At 48.2% G+C, this 21149-nt stretch overlaps 1 protein-coding gene across 1 annotated transcript in view; it reads left to right on the forward strand.

The window, feature by feature from the left end:
• Positions 1–21149, forward strand: part of GRIK3 (glutamate ionotropic receptor kainate type subunit 3) — a 120793-nt gene that overhangs the window by 49668 nt on the left and 49976 nt on the right. Inside the window, exons 2-4 of the mRNA XM_075048696.1 lie at positions 16323–16499; positions 17859–18116; positions 19471–19652. Of these exons, the coding sequence (XP_074904797.1) occupies positions 16323–16499; positions 17859–18116; positions 19471–19652 (617 nt within the window). The remainder of the gene's footprint in view (positions 1–16322; positions 16500–17858; positions 18117–19470; positions 19653–21149) is intronic.

Genomic DNA, 21149 nt, shown 5'->3' on the forward strand with positions numbered 1-21149 from the left:
AGCCAAACCAGAGCAAAACCCTCCCCGAGAGCCCACCGCCAGCAAGCAGGACTCGACCTGGCTGATGGGGACACGGACGCTACCTTGAATTTTTAGTCACTGCTGGCAGGTCACAGGTCATGCAAGGAAGGGAACAATAAATTTACTTAATATGGCCAAGTGGAGCAAATTTCCACCCTGGGAACGTTTGTCCTTTCTTCAGCCAAGTCGAGCTTTCAGTGTCCTAAAGCTCCTCACGCTAACTCAAAAGCGGCATAAAACCCAGGGTTCCTGCAGAGTAAACTAAGATTTTTTTTTCCTCCCAGTGATTTTCCAAGTGCTTTCCTGGGTGGCAAAGCATCACAAGTCATTACAGCACGTCTTCCAGACACTTTATTCCATTTGCTCTGCAACATACCAGGAGAGCATTTAACAGCAGAGTTTCTTTCCCTTTAAAATGTAAAAGTGAGGGTTTCTTTCACTGTGAAGTGACAGATTATGTTTTAAATTAGGCACCCCTCCCCGAACAGCCCTCTTGGTCCCCATCCCCCCTGCAAAGGGCTAAAAAGCTGCAGGGATAGGAAGCAGAGCGAGGTGTTGGGAGAGGGGAAGCAGCCGGCCGCCTGGCACTGAAGAAAAGCCGAGGACGGAGGTCAGCAGGACAAGCTGCTGGTCTGGTCTGCCCGTGCCATCCGTCTGGCAGGATCTGTCTGCGGCCTCCATAATTACCAGGGAGTTTTCAGCTGGGGGTGATAGAGGAGATGAAGAACAAGGGGAGCAGGCAGCGCGTCAGCGCAGGCGTTTGGGGAGATGCTGCACAGCCGGCGCTGGCAGGAGATGCCCCTCCTGCCTGCAGGCACAGACCATCAAACTGGAACAGGACACTGGTCATAGGTGGCTCAAAAACGTGGGGGGAGAAAGAGGGAAGATCTGAGCTGGATGTCTGCGGGAGGACAGGATGCTGAGGAGGAGGTGGCAAATTCTTAGAGCTCACAACCATCCCCCTAGTTCGCGACTGAGTTGTCAGCGCGGCCAGCCTGGCTCTTGGGTTAATCCTCTCTCACAGTCGGTTTAGAGAGGCAACTGGGAAAGCTGGTTTATTTAATAGTTGTGAAGCACCTGGTGCATCTGAAGCAATTTCTTCAGAAGCCCAGGACGCTGCCTGGTCTGCAGGGAAGGAGCAGGACTCTGCTGCCCTGCGGGTTTCTTATTCCATCGTCCTCTCCGTGCAGCTCTGCCAAAGCGAGTCTCTAAATTAAAGTATTGCTCCTGATCGTGTCGCAAGTATTGCAGCACACCCACTGCTATTTGGGGTTGTCTGTCAACTGAAACCAGTTTTTTTCTGGCTGTAGCAGTTCCAAGGAGCCTGATTTAGCCTGCAAGGTCTCTGGCAGGCCACTCCCGAGGACACAGGCCAGGAGAAAGCAGAAGTGGGGGGACAGCAGCAGGAGGTTATCTGCAGCATCAGGAATATTTCCATCCTAAGAGGCTGTGCCTTCAGTCTGTTGGCTTTGCAGCAAGGAAGCTCTTTTGGAAGCCCCACCTAAAATTTCCATCTGATATTCACTATCTCCGCTTACCCTCCTGGGACCTGTGCAAATGAGAGCTGATGCCTTCCAAACACTTACAGACAGTTGTCCCACCTCACCATAGTCCTCATCTGGCTGAGCTCGGTCCTGTCCTCCACGGGGAGCTGCGTGGGCCTGTGGGGTAAAGCTTAAAGCAGCTGCCACATGCTGTTAAATGGTGCTGGTTTGCTCCCTGCGATTAGAGCACGTCTCTCACACCACGTTGTGGGCACTTTCAGGGCTCTGGTCTCGGAGGGGACAGGCAGGTGCTCCGTGGCCCGGAGCTCCAGCCAGCGAGTGCCCAAAACCGGCCGGCAAGGTGGGAGGGAGAGCGTTCACATTGCAGGTTGGGTACCCAGGACTCTGTGCCAAACTCACTGCTGATCTTGAGCAAAGAATTACCTTTCCGTGCCTTAATCCTACCATCTGCAAATTTTAAAAATCATGGGGTTTTTTCCCCCTTGCCTTCTAGTGGGTATCTCATTTTTCTCTTTACACTATAAAGCTATAGTATTCTCTTTATACTACAAAGCTGAGTGAAACACTAAGCAGTAGAGTTATTCCAACTAATTTTCTGGTGAGATGTGACTTAGGTCAGGCCTTAAAGTATTTATTTAAGAAGTAAAACAATTCATATTGCATTTCTTGCAAGTAGTTCTCCAAGAGGGACCTGAGCAATGCCTGGAGATCTACAATGCTCCCCACTCAGGAGAGGGCAAGGGCATCTCAATGGCTGGGAACATCCTAGTAGCTGCCCAAAGAGGAAAGCTTTGCTGGGGCACCAGGGAAGGGGGACAAGGACTGCACTCCCCCCCGCCCCACACTTGCACAGGAATGGGAAAGAAAGGGAAGAGCGCAACAGCATGAAGGAGCCTTATCCCTCACTTTGTTTTAATTTCTGATCTTTTCTGCATTGTTTCTCTATTTCAACAGCAAGGTCCACAGCATGACTAGAAATAATGCTATTGATTTCCAATGCTAACTCATGTATGTTCATTATTATAGCCCCAATACATTACTAGTTGATTTTAATTAAGGGAATCCCAGGAAGCGCACGGACTGTGCACACTCACGCTGGCAGAGCAGCAGAGCTGTGATACCAGGTTTAAAAGAGCACAGCAGAGAGCAGGACGCATGCAATGCCAAAACCCCGCACCCCCCAGCCCAGCCATCTTGCTGGGCATCAGCTTTGCTTGTAAGGTGGCACCGGTGCTTACACAGCTCTGCAGTGTCGGCACGCTCATGCGTCACCGCCGGCCCTGCAGCTCCTGCTGCGGCACAGGTCCCCTCGCGCTCAGCGCAGCCGTACGCAGCAGCTGCACACACAAAACTGCACCAGGCAGCGCAGGGCAAAGGGTACGTTTGCAGGCGACATACGATTCCTAGAGCTGGATCGGCACCCGGTAGGTTCCCCCAGCCACCCTCGGGACGTTACTGGGACCGATGCATTTGCGGTAGCTTAACTGAGGACTTTGCACAGGGTGCGTGGCAGTGACCCGACGCTTCAGTTCATCAGATTCATGTGCTTCTACCCAGCAGAGTCCCACTTACTGCTGGGCTAGAAGATGCTAGAAACATCTTTTCCAAATAGCCTTTAAATATATTACACGCATCAAGAAGAAAGCAATGCATAAACCAGACGCTCAGCACTACAGTAGGCTATATCTCTGCAGCATCCTCTCCAAATTTGCTTTCAGATGGACTGTTCTACTTATTAATCTTGTTTTTTTCTCACTTAGCTCTTTGAAACTGAAGCTATTACTTGAGTTCTGCACCAGTCATCTGTAAGTCAGGGTCACTGTCCCTGATTCAGCTCCATGGCCCAGGCATGGCAGTAGTAGCCACCATGGGGCTGCTCGTCCCACACGCAGGAAGAAGAGGGGGAGGATTGTTTTGCCCAGCTTCATGTGGTTTCCCCACAGACAATCTGCTTACTGTAGACCCACTGTGGAGAGGAGGAATGCCAGCTCATGTTCACTGATTTATAAATAGGGTGGGAAATAGGAAGCCTTCACTCCTCTCAGCTTTCCTGTCAGAAAGCTCTTCCTTGAATATGCTTTTTAATTAAAGTCAAATTCAACTCAGCTGCATTTTAAGCTCCTTTTGCATCTCCCACTCACAAGTATCCCTTCCTCCCGAGCTTGCTTAACTTCTGTCAAATCATGTTTTCCATTGAATTCGTGCTACTCTCAGTTTATGGCTCCCAGTTTACTTTATACCATACAACCATTACACAGGAGATACCGACTCATCTAAAATGAAAGAAATAGCAGGAAAAAACACCAAAAAAACAACAATTCGGGGGGCGGGGGGGGGTAAGAAGAGGTAAGAAAGTAAGGGGTTATTTAACATTCCATGGGAAGCCAGTCAGTTTATCTTTCACAGTACTATCCCAACAGACCTAGAACTAAGACAGTGACACGGACAGACAGAGATTGTGGTCTGCGCAGTCCCCGCTGTGCTCTGACCGCAGCAAGGCTCCGGCCCTGGCAGTAAAGAAAGCTCCCAGACTTGAGCTACCTTCCCAGTCTTTACCAACTGCCTAGCCAAAACCCGATTCCCACAGAGACCTCTTCAGCTGTGCCATGCTCCAGAGCTGGCAGAACGTGCCAATTCCTGTATCACCTACAGGAGAGGCTCCAGATAACAAAAAAGACATTTTTATCTAAATAAAGTTCAACAAACATACCTTAGACCTACAGGTCTGCTCTGATCACTCTCCCAGCTTCTCCCACCGCTCTGAAAGAGGCTCCAGCTGCCCCAGAGAGACAGAAATACCCACCCCAAGGCCAGGGCAATTAGAAGGCAGCAGCAGCCCAGCAGCAGTGCATAACCTGCAGGCAGGTGCTGCTTTTCACTGTCTCCTTCAGAGTTTATAAAAGAAGTTTTTCTTCAATCAGTAGATATTACCCCATTAACCCTTCCAGAGACCTGACCCCCACCCTCCATGCTCCCTGTAGCAGTTTGCTCATTTGTGCTAACAAGGCATGTGTTATCGCTCATGTTTATGATTGGGTGATGTATCTCATTAATTAGCTCTGCATGAATCAATAGGGGCTACTCAACACATAATCCTTGGTAATTCATAATGCTGTAGTTGAGGAAACAGTGTCCTTAGCATTAAATAAACAGTGATCACTATGATAAATCTTAGAATTATCCTAAGACTTCAAAGCTTTGGGGTTTGGTGTGAACAATTAAGTGGTTAGGTCACTGCTGAGCAGACAAGTGGTACGGTTACATCCATTGTCATTGATGACAAAGGTGTGAAGCACTATACAATGACTAACATGCATTTTTAATTAGATTTGAATCTATTCATAAAGTTTTCCTATTCCACCTCCTCTATAATTGGAATGGTCTTCAAATTTCCCCTTTTCTGAGCTACCAAACTAATAATTTACCCACTTAATTTGTGATTCACTTTGTTTAGTCATAATAATGAATATTCAGCTTCATTAGCACATATTTAGTTCATTTCATACTGAAATGCATTCAGCTCTGTCAATGTGACAGTTGGATCACTCTGCAGAGCAGCGGCTCCCAGCTCTGGGTAGCGAGGTGGTGTAAAATGGCACTTGCTGCACTTGTCACCTCCGCAGGAGCAGAGACAGAAGAATGGCCTTGCAGGTTGCCCTGCCCGTCCCTGAGCTCGGCGTGGAGCCGCTTGAGCCACAGGACGGCGCTTGGGTCTGGTCCCATCTCACGGCACGACCCAAACCCCTTTTCCTGCGGAAGCAGAGCCCAGCGTGGACGGGATCGGGCCCCTGCTCCGGTGTGAACAGCCTGTTCCACACGGGCCAGACCCTGCGTAGGGGGGCCAGAAGCAATAGAAAACCATCCTGGGCAGCCTGGCAGCGCGGCTGGGCGCAGGCGGGGTGCCCATCGCCGCAGCCCTGCGCTCCAGCCTCGGCGAGCGGTGCGCTCGGCCAGAGGCACGGCAGCTCCGCGCAAGCTGCTCTTTCATGGGCGTCGTTCTCTTTTATGAGATGGAAAAGATTTTTAATAGCTGGTTTTGATCGTTTAGGGGAATGTAAAATTCCTTTGCGGTCGTGCTGGCGGGCAGTTCCAGTGCATCCCTTTGCATCCCCAGCTCTGTGTGTAGCTGTTTGTAAATTGAGAGTACAGATGACAGGAAAATAATGAGAGCATTTTTCAGAGCAGATCCTTTTGTCATTCCCTTTTTTTCTTTCATTCCCTGGAATAGAGTGCTGCTTTTAAGTCAGCAAATCTTTCAGCTGTAATTACCCTGGGTATTCAGAATTGACAATTAACAAATTAAAAATAAAAAAAAAAAGGAAGGAAAAATAACCATTCATAAAAAATTCTGACCATCGCACATTTACAAAATGCCTACCCTAGGCAGATCTTTCCCACCATGGAAGATGTTAGTCAAGGTAGACTGTGAAGGAATTTCTAAAAAATCCTGAGCTTTGTTTCCTCACAAAATAGTGGACCATGCAGACGCAGTGGTCACCCTCCCCCCGGGATGCTCCGGGGCTGGGGGCTCCCTGCCGCTGCGCTATCAGCGGGGTCTGCCCGCGCTGCCAGAAACGCTCCTCGTTCCTCTCTCCCCACCACCTAGAAATAGAGAGGGAAAACCCCACCTCACCAAAAACGGGCTGGGAAGTTCTTTTCCCGAGCATGGCACAGGTGCTGCCCCCCAAGCCCCCTGCCTCAGAGCAGCCCCCCGTGCTCCCCACCACCTCCCGCTCCCAGCACCCACAACAGGCACCATATCCTGGCAAAGTCTGGGGTTCTCTCTGTCTAACAACATTAAAATAGGAAGATAAAAAGGCTAAAATAGGTGTCTAGCTCTCCCAATTCCATCTCTGGCTGCCCCTGAGCACCAGCAGCACAGGGCAGTTAATCACTCGAGCCTTGAACTCCCTTCTGCACCAGGCACCTCTTGGAAACCTGTTGAAATCTATTACAGACCTTTGATCTTTTCCTGCGTAAAGGTTTTTCTGTGGAGAGTACATGGGATTAAGCAGAAACAATTTTTCCAGAGAACTCTGTGGGGTGGGTTTTTTTCCCTCTCTCTGCTTTCTTTTAAAAAGAGGGGAAAAAAACAGAAGATGCTAACAGCAAAGACCCTGACAAGGGTTTGGGATTGTCAGGTCCTGAATGGAATCCATTTCATCAATCAAATTCAGCATCTATCAGGAGCAAGTTCTCAGCATGTGGCATAAAAATCTTGTAAAACTGAACTGTTAAATATTTAGGGCAGATGACAAACAATATGTCATAATATTTGCAGAACTGCATTTGCTATTCAATGCATCATCTTACTTAAAGCCCTGATTTTTGGAAGCATCAACACAAGAATGAGAAACAATCAGTTGACTGCCGGTATTTGGTTACATTGTAAATGAAGTATAGGATTTAATTTAGGTTTCTTAAGTCTAATATTATATGCTACATGCCAGGTGGGTATTAACATTTATTAGCTGGGGCTTGGCAATGAATATTTAAGAAGAAATCAATTAACATGCAATAATTGTAATTTTAATTCGGTTGAATTTTTATGCGAGACTTGATTTCATTTCAGGACACCTTCTATTTCATATTTATACCAGGTATATTTCTATTTCCAGGTAAAACAGGAGCTAGTAACTGGTAGGGAGAGAAAATGGACAGAGAACTTCAAAACCCACAGCCGGCCAAACTGCGTAGTCTTGAGGTTGAGCACTTGTTGGGAAGAGCGTAAGCCCGGTCAGTGTTCCCGCTCCTCCTCTGCAAGGTTCATTCCTCCATACAAGTGTCACTCTTAGGAATGAGTTCTTACAGTCACTCCTACCCGTGATGTTCCCGACTGGCCGTGCCTGCGGGCTGGGCACCAGCTGGGGAGCCTGCAGGCAGCCCGGAGGCAGTGCCCGCTGCAGAGACCACCCTGGTTTCAGGGGGTTTGCGCAGGTCCCAGCAGCCCCAAAGCCGGGGCTCCCTTAACGCAGAGCCCAGAGATTTGCAAATTCCAGTTTAACTGAGAAGGCAATTTTTTCCCTCAAAAACGTGTTCTCGGTTTTCAACGCCCCGTATTCGGTTTACAGTGAATTTTCACAAATTAACCAGTCGGACCCAGTCTGCACTGGGATAATTAAGAAAAGCATTTTGCCCGCTCGGGCGAGGCTCTGCCGTAGCACCCGTAACTCATCGCCTGCGAGGGCAGAGCGCGGCGGTGGCAGGAGGGTCCGAAACTGGAGAGCGTGTGCAGGGAGACACGGTGCCAGCGCTGAGCTCCGCAGCACATAATAAAGACAAATCTGAAGTATTTTATCATCCTGCAGGTTTTGTTACAAGCCCGGTCAATCACAGGCATGAGCCTGGATTTATTTCAGTTGTGGCCTTGCTTCTCTGCTTCGTATTTCGCTCGAGCTGTGCGCCAGATGGACATCATATCTAACACTAGATTACACTGCAGGCCAATAAAACACAATAGAAAAATATACTTACAGCTGTGTTGCCTAAACCCTGTATTATAGATCCTTAATAATTTTAAGCTTTCAAACATTTTTTTCTCCCATATATTACAGTTTAAAACGTGCTTATAGCCCAAAGCACAACCATAAAAACGACATCGGAGCATGCCTGATTTATTCGGTCATCGGTGATTTCCAGGATGCGTTTGCCGCGTTTACACCGCCTCGGTAAGGTTTTGGGGAGGGAGCTGCTCGCGGCCGAGAGCCGGCGTGGGCTCAACCCTGCAGCGCGCCTCTGCTGCGGGGCACGTCTGGGCACCGGGCTTGGCCGGCGCTGGGGGGCACGGTCCAGCCCAGATGTTCTTCCCCAGCAGCAGGGTGTCATAAAGCAGAGGCACGAAGAAATGCTGCGGTTTAATTCCGTACTTGTGGCAGCCCACGCACAAAAAAATCTGAATTGCTAATTAATCAAAGTGAGCCCAAGTATTTGGTGAGGTATCTGATAGCGAGAACAATTTGAATGCGAGTAAGCCCAAAGCTTGCAAGATCTACCTTTTTCAGAGAAATACGCCCGCTTAAAGTAAGACTGTAGAGCCTGTGGGAGGCTTTCCTTCAGCCACTGCTGAGGGAAACTGGTGGGACTGGGTGTCACGGGGCTCATTCTGGCAGTTCTGCCCCGCGGGGGTTTCTTGGGCTGCAACTCGCTGGTCACTTGGGGAGTTCTGCATTGTGCTGTGAGCTGTATATTGGGTAAATTCAACATTTCTTGGCATTTTCATTGCTCTTATCTTGATGGGAATCTATTCCTAGGAGATTATGACGCTGCTTTTTTATTTTTTTAATTAATTGAGCCTGCTTAAAAAATAAAAATGCCCATTTCATTTTAATCATGTATTATGCAAATTAAAAATTTAAATATCATTAGGAAATCTGTTGCTAGCTTAATTTATTTCTGCTGTAGCACTGCTGAAGGCCTTTGATCTCAGATTAGTGCTTTGATCCGCTCCCTTGGTCGGGGTTACGCACTGCTGCTGTGGTAAACGCTCTTTCTCAGATGTAAAACATGCAGCACCAGAACAGCTCGTTCAAAGAAATGGCAGAGGAAACACTGCCAATTAGGCCAAGCAAGTAGGAGTTGCAAAGGAGAAGTTTGTTTGTAGGAGCTGCAGCCCACTCGGGCGTGCGGGGACGAGCGGTGCCTGCGCCCGCGGGCGCTGACGAGGGTGCAAATGCCCGCGCCCCACAGACCAGACCTGCGCGGCCGTGGACCGAACAGTAACTGCTACTGGAGGGGACATGCCTTTCCGGACCATCCCTGTCTACTTTTCCTTAAAAAAACACGCCGCCATATTCCATTAATTTCTCATTTAGTGCAAGTAAAGTGCTGATACGTACATTTTAGCTACAGTGGGTTTAATCAGTTAATTTAACCAGAAGCATTAATAATGTATTTCCTTGCCACTTGACTGCTCATCTGTTAAACAGCTTATACATAGGAGAAGAATGTCACCCCCTGTGACGTGAAGTACCTAATACAGTGCAAATGAAATAGGATTTTGCATATTCAATATCAAAATGAGAAAAGAGGGAGACGCCGTCTCCTGGGAATGGACCGACCCGCTGTGACGGGCTTTCTGTCCTGGCAGGCGGGAAAATCCCTCCTGATGGGGGACACACATTTTGCATATCTGATTTTCTGGCTGAATTAATTTTCTTGGCATTACTCAGCAAGTACCTGGCCTTTCATTATGCTGCAAAATGTGGTGGAATTTGAGGTCCTGGGAATGTTGCTGGGTCCATCGGCTCCTCCCGCCAGCTGCTGTGGGGTCCCCAGGACACCCCCGGAGAGGCGACCAGCGCTGGGGAGCCGGACTGTCCCCCTCTCCACTTCAGCCCCGCGCTGAAATCCCATGGCAGCGGCCATGCGGCGGTGCCGGCGGAGGCTGCCAGTGCCTTGGCGCTGTCGTTAGGGTTAGAAATCTGAATTTTCGTGTTCGCTTTCGACGGTGTTGGGGGGACAGGGAGCTCCCGGCCACCTCGGGGACCGGCGGTTCCACGTGTCTGTCCCTCCTCTGAGCTCACGGGGGGTTCAAACCAGAGCGAGAGCTGTATGCCCTGCACCACACCTTGCCTCTTCAGAAGGGTGTTAGGGAGCAAATTTGGCAATAGCAGCTGGGGCACTCACGACTGCCCCCAGCCAGGCTCTTGGAGCGGGCAGACGGACCACGGGGAGGCTGGGCTGAGCCCCCGCTGGGCTCCATCTCGCTGCTGGGTATCACGGGCACGGGGAAGCTTCCAGCTCGGCAGGTACATCATGGGCTTCGTCAGTCCGTGGAGGCAGAGGAACCCGGGGCCCTCAGAAAATACAGCTGGAAATACGCTGGACCTGAGAGCCAGAGAAACTGCCAGGGGAGTAACATTTGTCTGCTCGGGGACAGACCCGATTCCTTTTTAATTCGTATCAAAGAGATGCATAATGAATACGGGCAGCGTGTGAGTGTAAGCAATCCAGACACACCGGCTCTGAGGTTAATCCTCCTCCTGCCTTCGGAGTCAGATCCTCCTCCTGGGTTTTAAGCAATTAGCATCCAGAGAGAGAGCAACCTCCGTGGGCAGGGGACAGCTTGTGCCTGTGAGCAGCAGCAGCAGCAGCAGATTCCTGCACTGGGTCTTTCTTGCGTGATGCATGTTTATGAAGCCTGAAATTGCTTTGGATATGTGGCTGTGCTGCATCACATTAAGCAGTGCCACACTGAAGTGACAGGCCTGATGCATGATCAGCAGCAGTTTAAGGGGACAGGAACTCAGATCCTGCCGTGCCGTTGTTCTGTCAACATCAGAAACCCATTGACAGACCTAAGAGATTATTTTCAGCTCCTTCCCAGAAGGTTTGTTTCCATAAGCTTGCAAGTTCCGTTTACTGCCTTCGCGTTGAGCCCGTCCCGTCCACGGTCCTGCCACGGGGAGGACATCCCGGGCTCCTGCCGGCTGACACGTACGGTCCGACGGGAGCCTGTGCAGGACCAGGGCAGAGGGCTCCAGTGCATGTCTCCGGGGTGCAAGGGCTTCCCAGGCAGTAAAAAGGGCTCTCGGCTGAAGAGGTGCTGAAGGGTGGGAGCCCCCAGCATTGCTCGGCACTGCCTTCCTCATTCATCCATTTATAGGGTGATTTTGTCTCTGTTTGGAGAGCACCAGCTGGCATCGACATCAGATACAGGGGCTCCACTCATGCCTGGCTGTACGAGGGACCAACTCCAGCTTCAGCTGCATTTACTTGGGAGCATTTTATAGTAGCAGCTCCTTGGGGGAAAGTGCAAGGAGAGATTTCTTGTGAACAAATCTGTCATTGCTCTTCCTTTTTTTTTTTTTTTTGCTGATATTTATTGCCTTCTGGATTTTGCTGCTTTCACTGCATTCAGTATTATTGCATCTGAGACTGTAACAGTCCCACACTGACGAGCAGTCTCTGGGAGTTTTAGCTCCATTCCCAGTGCACAGCCTCGTGCGCCTGAGAACTTTCTTTTACTTCCCACCAGTGTGGTCTCGTTTCTCTTTGTTGGTATAAACACCGGCCCTGGAGGGACCTGGACCATGACAGTGAAATTCTCTCCACTGGACTGGCCAGATGAGCAGAAGCATCCTGGAGGAACATGATGTGTACAGATCCTGATCGGTCTGTTTGCTAATATTGTCCCCAAAACAGAGCCCATCAGAAGAGGACAAATTGCCATGCCACAGCCAGCCCTGCTGTTCAACAAGAAAGGTGTTTTGTGACCTCAGATTATAAATCCATAAAATACAGATCCCTGGGCACAAGAGGTCTGTGAGACAGAGGCAGGAGCTCTCGCGTCCCTGGAGGAGCTCAGGCTGGCTCCATCCTCACTAAGAGCTATTTCAAAACAAGTATTTCTTCCAGGATGTCACATGGAAAAAGACTGTCAGAAAGCTGTCTAAATGTGTTAACAACACTGTCAGCGGGGGAGAGGAAAGTGTTATCAGAAATAGTTGTTCTTCAAAGCTAAGTAACTCAGTGATTTTATAAGGAGTAAAAGATAAGAGATCACACCACACGCTGAGGGCTGTTGGAATTTTCTTTCCAAGAATGAAGCTGTTTATTTTGTTAAAAAGGGGAAGAGGGGAGAAAGTGAAAACCTAAAATACTTTGACTTTCTTGACTTAGCTTTCGACAAGGCTAAAAATAACTCCAATTGCATTCAGCCTGCACAGCCGCAGCTCAGGATAAGCTAGAGCGCTGGAAAAGGATTCCCATCCCGTTGACCAGGCTTCTTTCTGGCTCCCTCCCGGGGCCATTCCAAAAGTCTTCCAGCGTCATCACCTGGGGATGGGAGGAATGCAGCGCATCTTTGCTCGATGCAGACAGACTTGGGCCCGTTCTGATCAGCATCAGTGGGATTTGGGGTGTTTTGTGGGATCCAGATTTTACTCTGAACAGAGAGGCTGATTTTCCGCTACTCACAGTGAGATTCTCTGTGTTTGGCAGCTAAACCTCCCTTCACATGCAGTGCCAGCCTCCTTCCCGTGGGCCGGCCCTAACTCTGGTCTAGATCTAAAGGACAGTTTCATGTGTTTGCTCTGGGTTCTCATTTTGAATATCTAAAACTCCCCACCTCAGCAGCACATCAGTGGTCATCAAATAAAATAACATAAAATAACAAGACATGAAGTTGATTCTAATTAGCGTGTTTTCCCATATGCTGATTGACATTCTCCGGGGAGCAATTAGCCTGCTTTAAAGGCAGAAGACAACTGAATGATTATTTAAACTGCCTAGTGACTGATCTTTAAAATCCAAGAAGTCAAATGTAATAACGGATGACTCCATCAAAAAATATGTAAAAGTAAATGATAACAGTTGATAACATTTGATCCTGTCCTGGCTGAGAAGGTATCAACAGTTTGTGCTGAGGCATATCCTACAAGGCTGACTCCCAGACCTGGACCCCATTGCACTAAAGGCCATACAAACATGGCATAAAAAGAAGGTTTTCAGGGAAAAACATATATGCAAACAAACTCAACCTGAAGTTGGTAAACCTTGGTGTGTGTTGAACAACATATGGCGTTGCAGTAGGGAGTCTACGGGCTGTATTGACTGGTCAAGGAAACAGCACAGTACCTTCCTGGATAAATTAAGCAGCAAATGCACTCATGAACATCAGGGGGACATTACAAAGCATGGCAGACCTCAGCATGGCCATCTTTTATCTGTCTGCAAAGCCATGGGAGGTAAAGAAGGAAGGAGGGGCAAGCTGGGACCTTAACAGACAGAGGCAGTACTGGGAAAAGGTCGTTAGCACCAGGTCAAGTGAGCAGCATCCATTAATCTCCAAGACATTTGAAATAACTTCAAAAATAGGGAGGAGGCAGAAATGGTTTAGAGAGAGACAGCAACACTAAAGGACATGTAGTTTTACTATTGCAGATGAAACTTGTTTATAGCTAGTTTATAAAAGTGGAAACTGTTTTGTTGTTGACTTTTTATAGCCCATTGACTTTCTATACTTTGATAAGAGTAAAGTCACAGTGAGGTTACTGTTGCAAGACCCACATGCAATCACTCTCTCTGGGGAGCACAGGGAGAACTGACCAAGTTTGTTTGTTTGTTTGAACACTTTGCAGCAGATTGCTCAGCTTTGCTTTGCTTCATCTTTCCTGTTGAGGGTTGCAGGGGATGCATGGGGTCCCCCCAGCCTGGCGATCAGCCAGCTGATGTCACATCCCTCATTCTTTCAATAGCACAAGCTGATACTCTCCATTTTGCTCAAATGGAAAAGCTGCAACAATTATTTTCATAATTAGCTGGCTTTTCAAATTAATGCCAGTTATGCTATGTAATCATGATGAAGATTATGTATTAATCAGCTGTTTCAAGCCGGTTATTAGGCTCTTTAAATAATGATCAGAATGAACATCTCTGAAGGAGAGGCGCACAAGCCAAGAGGGACGGCAGCACTCGATCTCCAGGAGCAGGGAGCCGCTGCCGAAGGGACAGGGCTGTGCTCAGCACACCCAGCTGCAGTGCAGAGCTGCCGTCAGGCACTCGCCGTCCCCCAGGTTTCTGAGAAAAGAGCAGGCTGTTGCATGTGGTGGCTGCTCTTCAACACCTTAGCAACTGCAGTAGATTTCACATTGTCCCAATATATTCAGCACCCAGCAGTATAACCAGAAATACATTACCTCTGCCTGTCTGCTTTCTCATTGCCAGGCACTAAATTCAAGGTATTGGGTGGCTGCACAGAAAATTCTTTTCTGTCAAAAAGCCTGTTATATCCAGTTGGATGTCTGGAACATGAATTTATTTGGGACCAAACACCAATAATCCACATACCCAGCCCTTCTATATTCTATCATAATAAGACATGCTCCAAAGCAATCCTGAAAGCTCTGAGCTAGGAGAAAGCTTAATGTCAGCTAGTTGATAATCAATGTAACATGAACCCCGTTATCACTTCAGGATGATGCTAGAAAACAAAAAACCTCTTGCTAAAATGTTCTGGACAGTAAAGCTTTGAACAGAAAGACAGGGATGAATCTCATGCTCACTTTAGTTTTGTTTATTGTTTCTGCTGTAATATTGTATATGAAGTTTCTCAGCCCTAAGAATCTTAGATTGAGCTACCAGCATGTGCAAACTTTGATATGAAGGAATATTTTTCCATGCACCGGTCAATAACTAAATGTTTTGGCATGATCCAGTGAGAATGAGGCAATTGGGCAATTTTGCTAGGCTCCTGCCTACACTGCTAGGCATTCTAGATTGAAAACCTGGTCAAAAGTGACTTGCTGAAGATTGCATGGGACTGAAATGGGTCTCCAGAATGAGCGTTCAGCCTCTTTTTCTTTATTCTTCCCCCTATTACCAAAGTTAGTACTGAAATCAGTACTATTTTTTTCTACCAGAGACATGCAGTGAACAGGTCAAATGTTTTTGGATGTTTATGAATGTAAATTAATTACTACGTTCACTTTACAATTGGGGACACAGATGCACAAAGGCTGCAGGGGAAGAGGATGGAAGTGACTTGTCATGATTCTGGGGAGCAGAAAAGTCAGAGGCCTTCTGCAGCTCCCTTTGCACACTTGCTGTGAAAATCTCCAAGCATTTGTACTGTGGTTTGCTCAGCCCATGGCTTTGGTCAGGTTCCTGGGAGGACGCACAGAGTGTGGCTGTCAACAGAAATGTCAGCTTGGCTCTTGCAAAACTGGCACTCTTGGCTAACACCAAATTGCCACAAAAACTATAGATAATGTGTTCTGGCTCCTGGAGGAAGATTCACGCAGTTGCTTGAAAGCTAGGAGGGCTGAGTAGACATCTGTTGTCTATAACAAAACATTTTAGGACTACCTTAAATTGAAGAGGAAGATTTTCCTTCTGCTAATGAACCCAGAGACCATCTGTTACCAATTGCACTTGCTTATCTTGCTCATCCATTAATTATTTTGGTTTACTTTTTAATAAGATAGAGCAAGGTTTATGTGTCTTTCCGTGGTTCTGCAAGGGGCACAGGACGGCGCCTACATCTCCGAGACAAGGACATGCAATTACATAATTTACGCCTGCACTGAGTCACTTCAATTAGAGTGGCTGTCAGTGGGGAACTGAGGACAAGACTCACGGATACAGAGCCAAGAAACCCAGCGGTACTGTGACATGAGCTTGTTGCCCTTGGGGATGTGTAATGGCATTAACAACTTTTGAACACGGGAAAGCATGCATTCAGGATGTGCATTATTGAGCAGATAAGCTGTAGGGTAGGCAAATTCAGAAGTCTCTGCTGGTCTGAATTGAGAACTTGGATAGCTAAACATGAGGAACAATAAAAGATGAGAAGGGCACTAAAAATGGCACCAAAAATAGAAAGCAGCGGAGCTGCACCGCCTGCCTCCTGCGTGAGGACTTGGAGCTGGGTGGGCAAGGCGGGGAGGGGTCCAGCGCGGCACGGGAGGGCAGCGCCAGGTTCGTACGGCAGTAACTCCTCGGAGCACAAACCTGGAGCATCTCTGCAGCCGAGCAATAGGCCTGTCTGCACTTCCCAAGGTCTGGTCCTGAAGTTTTACGGGAAGACACTCATCTGTCTCATAAAAATATTCCAAGACTTTAAATTTGTCCCCTATTGCCCTGCAAAGCTGGCATTCTGAACACTGTCATGGACCAGCATATAACAAAACCCCACATGTTTTCATGTCTTTATTTCAGTCCAGGAAATGTCCTGGGAGCAAGCCTTGTTCAGCCTGCAAATGGCACAGCTCTGTCCAAGAGTTTTCTCATCCTTGCTACGTAAGATTATGAATCAAACTTTATGTGGCTTAATGCTGGTTTTCTCTTGTCTTGCAGGAGGAATCTTTGAGTATGCAGATGGCCCCAATACCCAGGTTATGAGTGCTGAGGAGCAAGCCTTCAGATTTTCTGCCAATATTATTAATAGAAACAGAACTTTGTTGCCTAACACAACACTAACCTATGACATTCAGAGGATACACTTCCACGACAGCTTTGAAGCAACTAAGAAAGGTAAGAGCAGAGCACACTTCTTAGCAACTTTGTGGCCATTTATTCAGCAAAAAAAGAGCCCGGTTTCACTTGAGACCCAGCAGCTCACTTTGTCCTGCTCTAGTCAGTGATATAGATGAGAAGTCCTCCAGGAGCTGACCTTCCAGAGCCATTTTAATATAAGGGGAACAACTGTTCTTTTTTCCCTCTGCAGACCTCACAAAACTCCTTTCAGTGTTTGCTTCTAATCCTGAGCGAAGGTCTGTAGGCCATGCCTTTGTTTATTTTACTGTATCCCTGGCAGTTTTAACATCCGTAGCATAGATATTCTGTTCTCTTCCTAACAGTAATTTTTCATTATCGGATAACAGCAGCCCACCTGAATTACTGAAAGGGAGGGAAGAAATGGGACTGTGCAGCAAAGGCTGTGGGGCTGATGACCTGAGAGCTTACTGAGTTTGCTTCTGTTTTGGGAGAAATGAAACCTGCTCCCTGAGCCCACAGTTATAAGAGGGGCATCCCTGGAGAGAGAGGATATCTGCTCACAGTCGAGTTCACCGACCCCGGCTGTCCCTTTTTAAGATAGTTTTGTCGTGGAGGTTTCCTCTGTGCCAGGCTCCTGGGATCACACGGGTTGGCTGCCCCAAGTGTTGGGACAGGACCAGAACGCGCAGGACCCGCTCCAGGGACATGTGCGGGTCCGGGGGGGACCCGCATGCCTTCGCTGCTGTCTGCGTTCATGCCCCTCTCGGGCTGGGAGCAGTTGCTTTCCTAAAATCTTTTAATGAAATGTAGCTGTCACAAAGCTCCTGCTGACAGTGCTAAGCATTAGCGTTCAGTTTGGAAGGACCTGCAGAGGCAGTTGAGAAACAATCTGTTCCTGCTCCCCTGAAAAACTTTTCCTTTTTTTTCCCCCCTAAACATGAAGCCCCAAATGCCGTTGTTCTAATTTCTCAGTGAAAGCTTAAACAAAGGTATGAAAAGCATTATTTTGCAGAAAAAAAAAAAGCTATTAAAAATGATGGAAAAACACATTTGTCAGGGCGATTCTGATCATCTCTGGGTATTCCTTTCACAACTCTGGAGGCTCAGCCATTTCTAACCTGCTGTAGCTGTTATTCCCTCCTCTGGGAACACGTCTGTGCCTCTAACCACTGGTCCAGACCCCCATTTGCCATAATTCCTCCTCTCTCTCTCTGTCTCTCGTCACTGTTGTAATTACCTAATAGCTCTGCTGCTGTTAGTGCCCAGGAGCTTGTCTGTCTGTCCACTGCTCCATGGTCCAGGTCAGGAAGAAGCTGTTTGTGCCCCCACAGCTACCCCAACGCAGAGGTGCCCCGTACTCTACTGACAGCATCCCTCCTTCCCTTCCTTTTCCAGCCTGTGACCAGCTCGCTCTGGGGGTCGTAGCAATATTCGGACCTTCCCAAGGCTCCTGTACCAATGCCGTCCAGTCTATTTGCAATGCCCTGGAAGTCCCCCACATACAGCTTCGATGGAAGCATCACCCTTTGGATAACAAGGACACTTTCTATGTCAACCTGTATCCTGACTATGCTTCCCTTAGCCATGCCATTCTGGACCTCGTGCAGTATTTGAAATGGAGGTCAGCCACTGTGGTTTACGATGACAGTACAGGTAGGTAAAGGAGGGGCTTTAAAGGAGGAATCCAGGAGATTTTTTTGTTGTGGGTCTCATTTAGGAACTTTTCTAATGAACCCTTTCAGGAGCAAAATGACCCCCCATGCAGTGATCAGTGCATGGGGACACGCCAGTTCCCCAGCGTTCAGGCGAGCGCTGTGGAAGGCCCTGGGATCCTTTCTGAAGCATTTAATTCACAAAGTGCTTAGAAAGCGGGTAACCCTCAGCACCACCCCGGATGACAAAGGGTCAAGGGAGGATTAATTGTCCGCTGGTGCGCTCTGGCTCAGCACGGCTGTATTTGGCACAGCGGTGCCCATCTACACAAGCAAAGACCTTGGTCTGCGGCTGCCATTGAGGATGCAGTTTCCCAGCTATAAGCAAAAGCAGTTCTGGGAAGTTTTTTGTTTTTCTGGCTAATTCTCTAAAACATAGCTGACAAAGTTTTTCACATAAAGCAAGTTGTTGACGGTTAAACAAAGCAAAGCACTGCACAGCAGTATAGATAAAACCCCCCAAAAACAAAAGACACATTGGATAGCCTGTCCAACCTAATTCCACTAAACCAAATGGTTTCTTTAGGGGAGGGCTGATGAGAACACAGTTTGACATTCCTGTTTTGCAAATGTGGGTCACAGTATGTTCCCTTCATTGTGTATTCTAATGTATTTCTTCCACTATGCAGAGGGACATGCCTCTCTTTTCCTCCTTGCAATAGGCATCTGCTGAATTTCTTCTTGCAACATTAGATACCAATAATTCCTGCTCAGCTGCATTCAGCATGGCTTTGTACCTTCTGCCTAAATAAGAACTGAATTCTAAGGGTAGTAAGAAAGTTACAAGCTGTCATTAAGTGACTATTATGAACGATACGATTCATAAATCTAAACGCATATTCATTTTTTTCTTTTGCTGTTGTGCACGGTAAATACTGCAGATTTTAATTTGTTGTGTAGCTGATTATCACATTCCGTCCTTTCTCAAGGGCTTATTTGTTTAAGAAAAAATGTTGTGATCCCAGAGATGTCAAAGGTTAGGACCAATCTGCTATTCTCCTCTTCCTACCTAGTGCAGGGGTCCCAGCTCTACCATGGCTGGATGCAGGGGCAGCAGGGAAACACCAGGAAAGGCCATTCTGCCTCAGAACAACTGCTCTGGAGATATCTGGGGGTTTAATGATTGACACATGACCCCTTGGCTTTAGCAGTGGCCATTTGAGGGAGGGAGGAAGGTCTTGACTGCATTCCATAAAGTGATATAGGAAGAAATAACTTGCTGTGATACCCAGCCTGCAGGGCAAAGGCAGGCTTCTCTGTAACACTGTGGGTTTGTCTTTGTGCAATGCTTGAAGGCCTTATACGGCTGCAAGAGCTCATCATGGCCCCATCAAGGTACAATATCCGGCTGAAAATCCGCCAGCTCCCGCTGGACACCGACGATGCCCGGCCGCTGCTGAAGGAGATGAAGCGGGGCAGGGAATTCCGCATCATCTTTGACTGCAGCCACCTGATGGCAGCTCAGATCCTCAAGCAGGTGAGTGGGGGGCGATGGGGGGCAAAGCAGAAGTGGCCACCGAGGGACTCGTGCATCCAGGGTGGCCGTACTGCAGGGAGAGCCCCGCAGATAGGGCTGCAGACCTGCAGCTTTCCCTCTGTCCTCAGTCCCCAGCTGCACCAAAAGCTACAGCATGTAGGTTCTTCAGGGATACTATTGCGCTTCTACAGAAAATGCATTTGCGCTGAAAAACTGGAAGTATCAAAAAATGACTGTCGGTGAGAACGAACAAATGTTACAGGAGCAGAAAGGGCCAAGCAGCTGTGTCGAATGCAGCGCCCGGGCTGTTGTCCCGCTCGCCCCTGCGGCTGCGCAGCCCCAGCCCCCTGCCCTCCACCCGCAGCCGTCTGGAACAGCGTTCGCTCCTCTCCCAGCCCGGGCATCGGGCAGGACCGTGCCCTGGGCCACTTCTGTCACTCTTCATTTAGCCCTGAACGAGCTTTTCATGCTCGCCGATTTTAAATATCTTCTTTCCCTTCTGTGTTGCTTCATGCCCCCAGGTTTGTGACTACATGCCCAGACAGAGGGGCAGGGTATAAAACGCGTCGTTTTGGTTAGCTGTTTTCCGAGTTGTGCACGCGGTTCTGCGTCTCGCTGCAAGCAGCCAGGACTGGGCCAGCCGGGGAGGGACGGCATCCTCTGTCCCTTCATGAGCACCATGTGCAATTCTTGGACTTTAAGCCAGATGTCAGTGATTTTCCATTCATTTGGTCTCTCTCCTTTCTCCCCGAGTTCCTCCGCTGGCATTTTTCGCAGACCAGAAGGTTTGCTGCTCACTGCAGCTCCTCCTCATTTCAAGTGCCTTTAGGTTTCAGGGTCAATATAAGGCAGAGGAAAACGCTCTCACAAAGAATTCTAAAAACCAGCCGGTGGAAGTGTTGCTCGTATCAGCCCAGCAAGACACTACCATATAGATTAAATAAATCCCCTGAAGGGCTGAGAAAGCAAGCACATGGAAAGAGACTTCTCTTGCAGCCTGCTTGATGCAAAATGAAGGGAAGTGCTCAGAGAAATCAGAAAGCCTGGGAGGGATTATTAAAGAAAGCAATATAAGGGACTCATTGTCTCCTGCCTATTATTTTAACATGCTGGCTGTGTTTGGTGCTGTTCACTTATTATGCAGTTTATTATAGTTTATTGTGCCATCTGCTCTGCTCATCACTGTGAGTGCAGAGTGAGGAAGATGGAGGAGAGGGGGGACTAGAGGGAAAGAAGTCTTTCTAAGTCCTTCTGGCTGGTTCTGTGTGTGTGTGTTGGTTTTTTTTCAGGACCACAAAGCCATGGATTTCAGCTTAGCAATATTATGTAGTGTATTTTTACTCAGGAAAAAGCTGTTAAGTATTTTCAGAGTTTGGGAAGGTGCACAAACCCAAACCACATCCTGACTGGTCTCTGCACACTTGTACACTCCAGTGTATAACACCGGGGAGGCTCTGAGCGGTGCGCACCATGACCCTCGTGTCTCTCCCACTGTTG

Source organism: Buteo buteo, chromosome 16 (genome assembly GCF_964188355.1).
Source record: "Buteo buteo chromosome 16, bButBut1.hap1.1, whole genome shotgun sequence".
Classification (NCBI taxonomy): domain Eukaryota; kingdom Metazoa; phylum Chordata; class Aves; order Accipitriformes; family Accipitridae; genus Buteo; species Buteo buteo.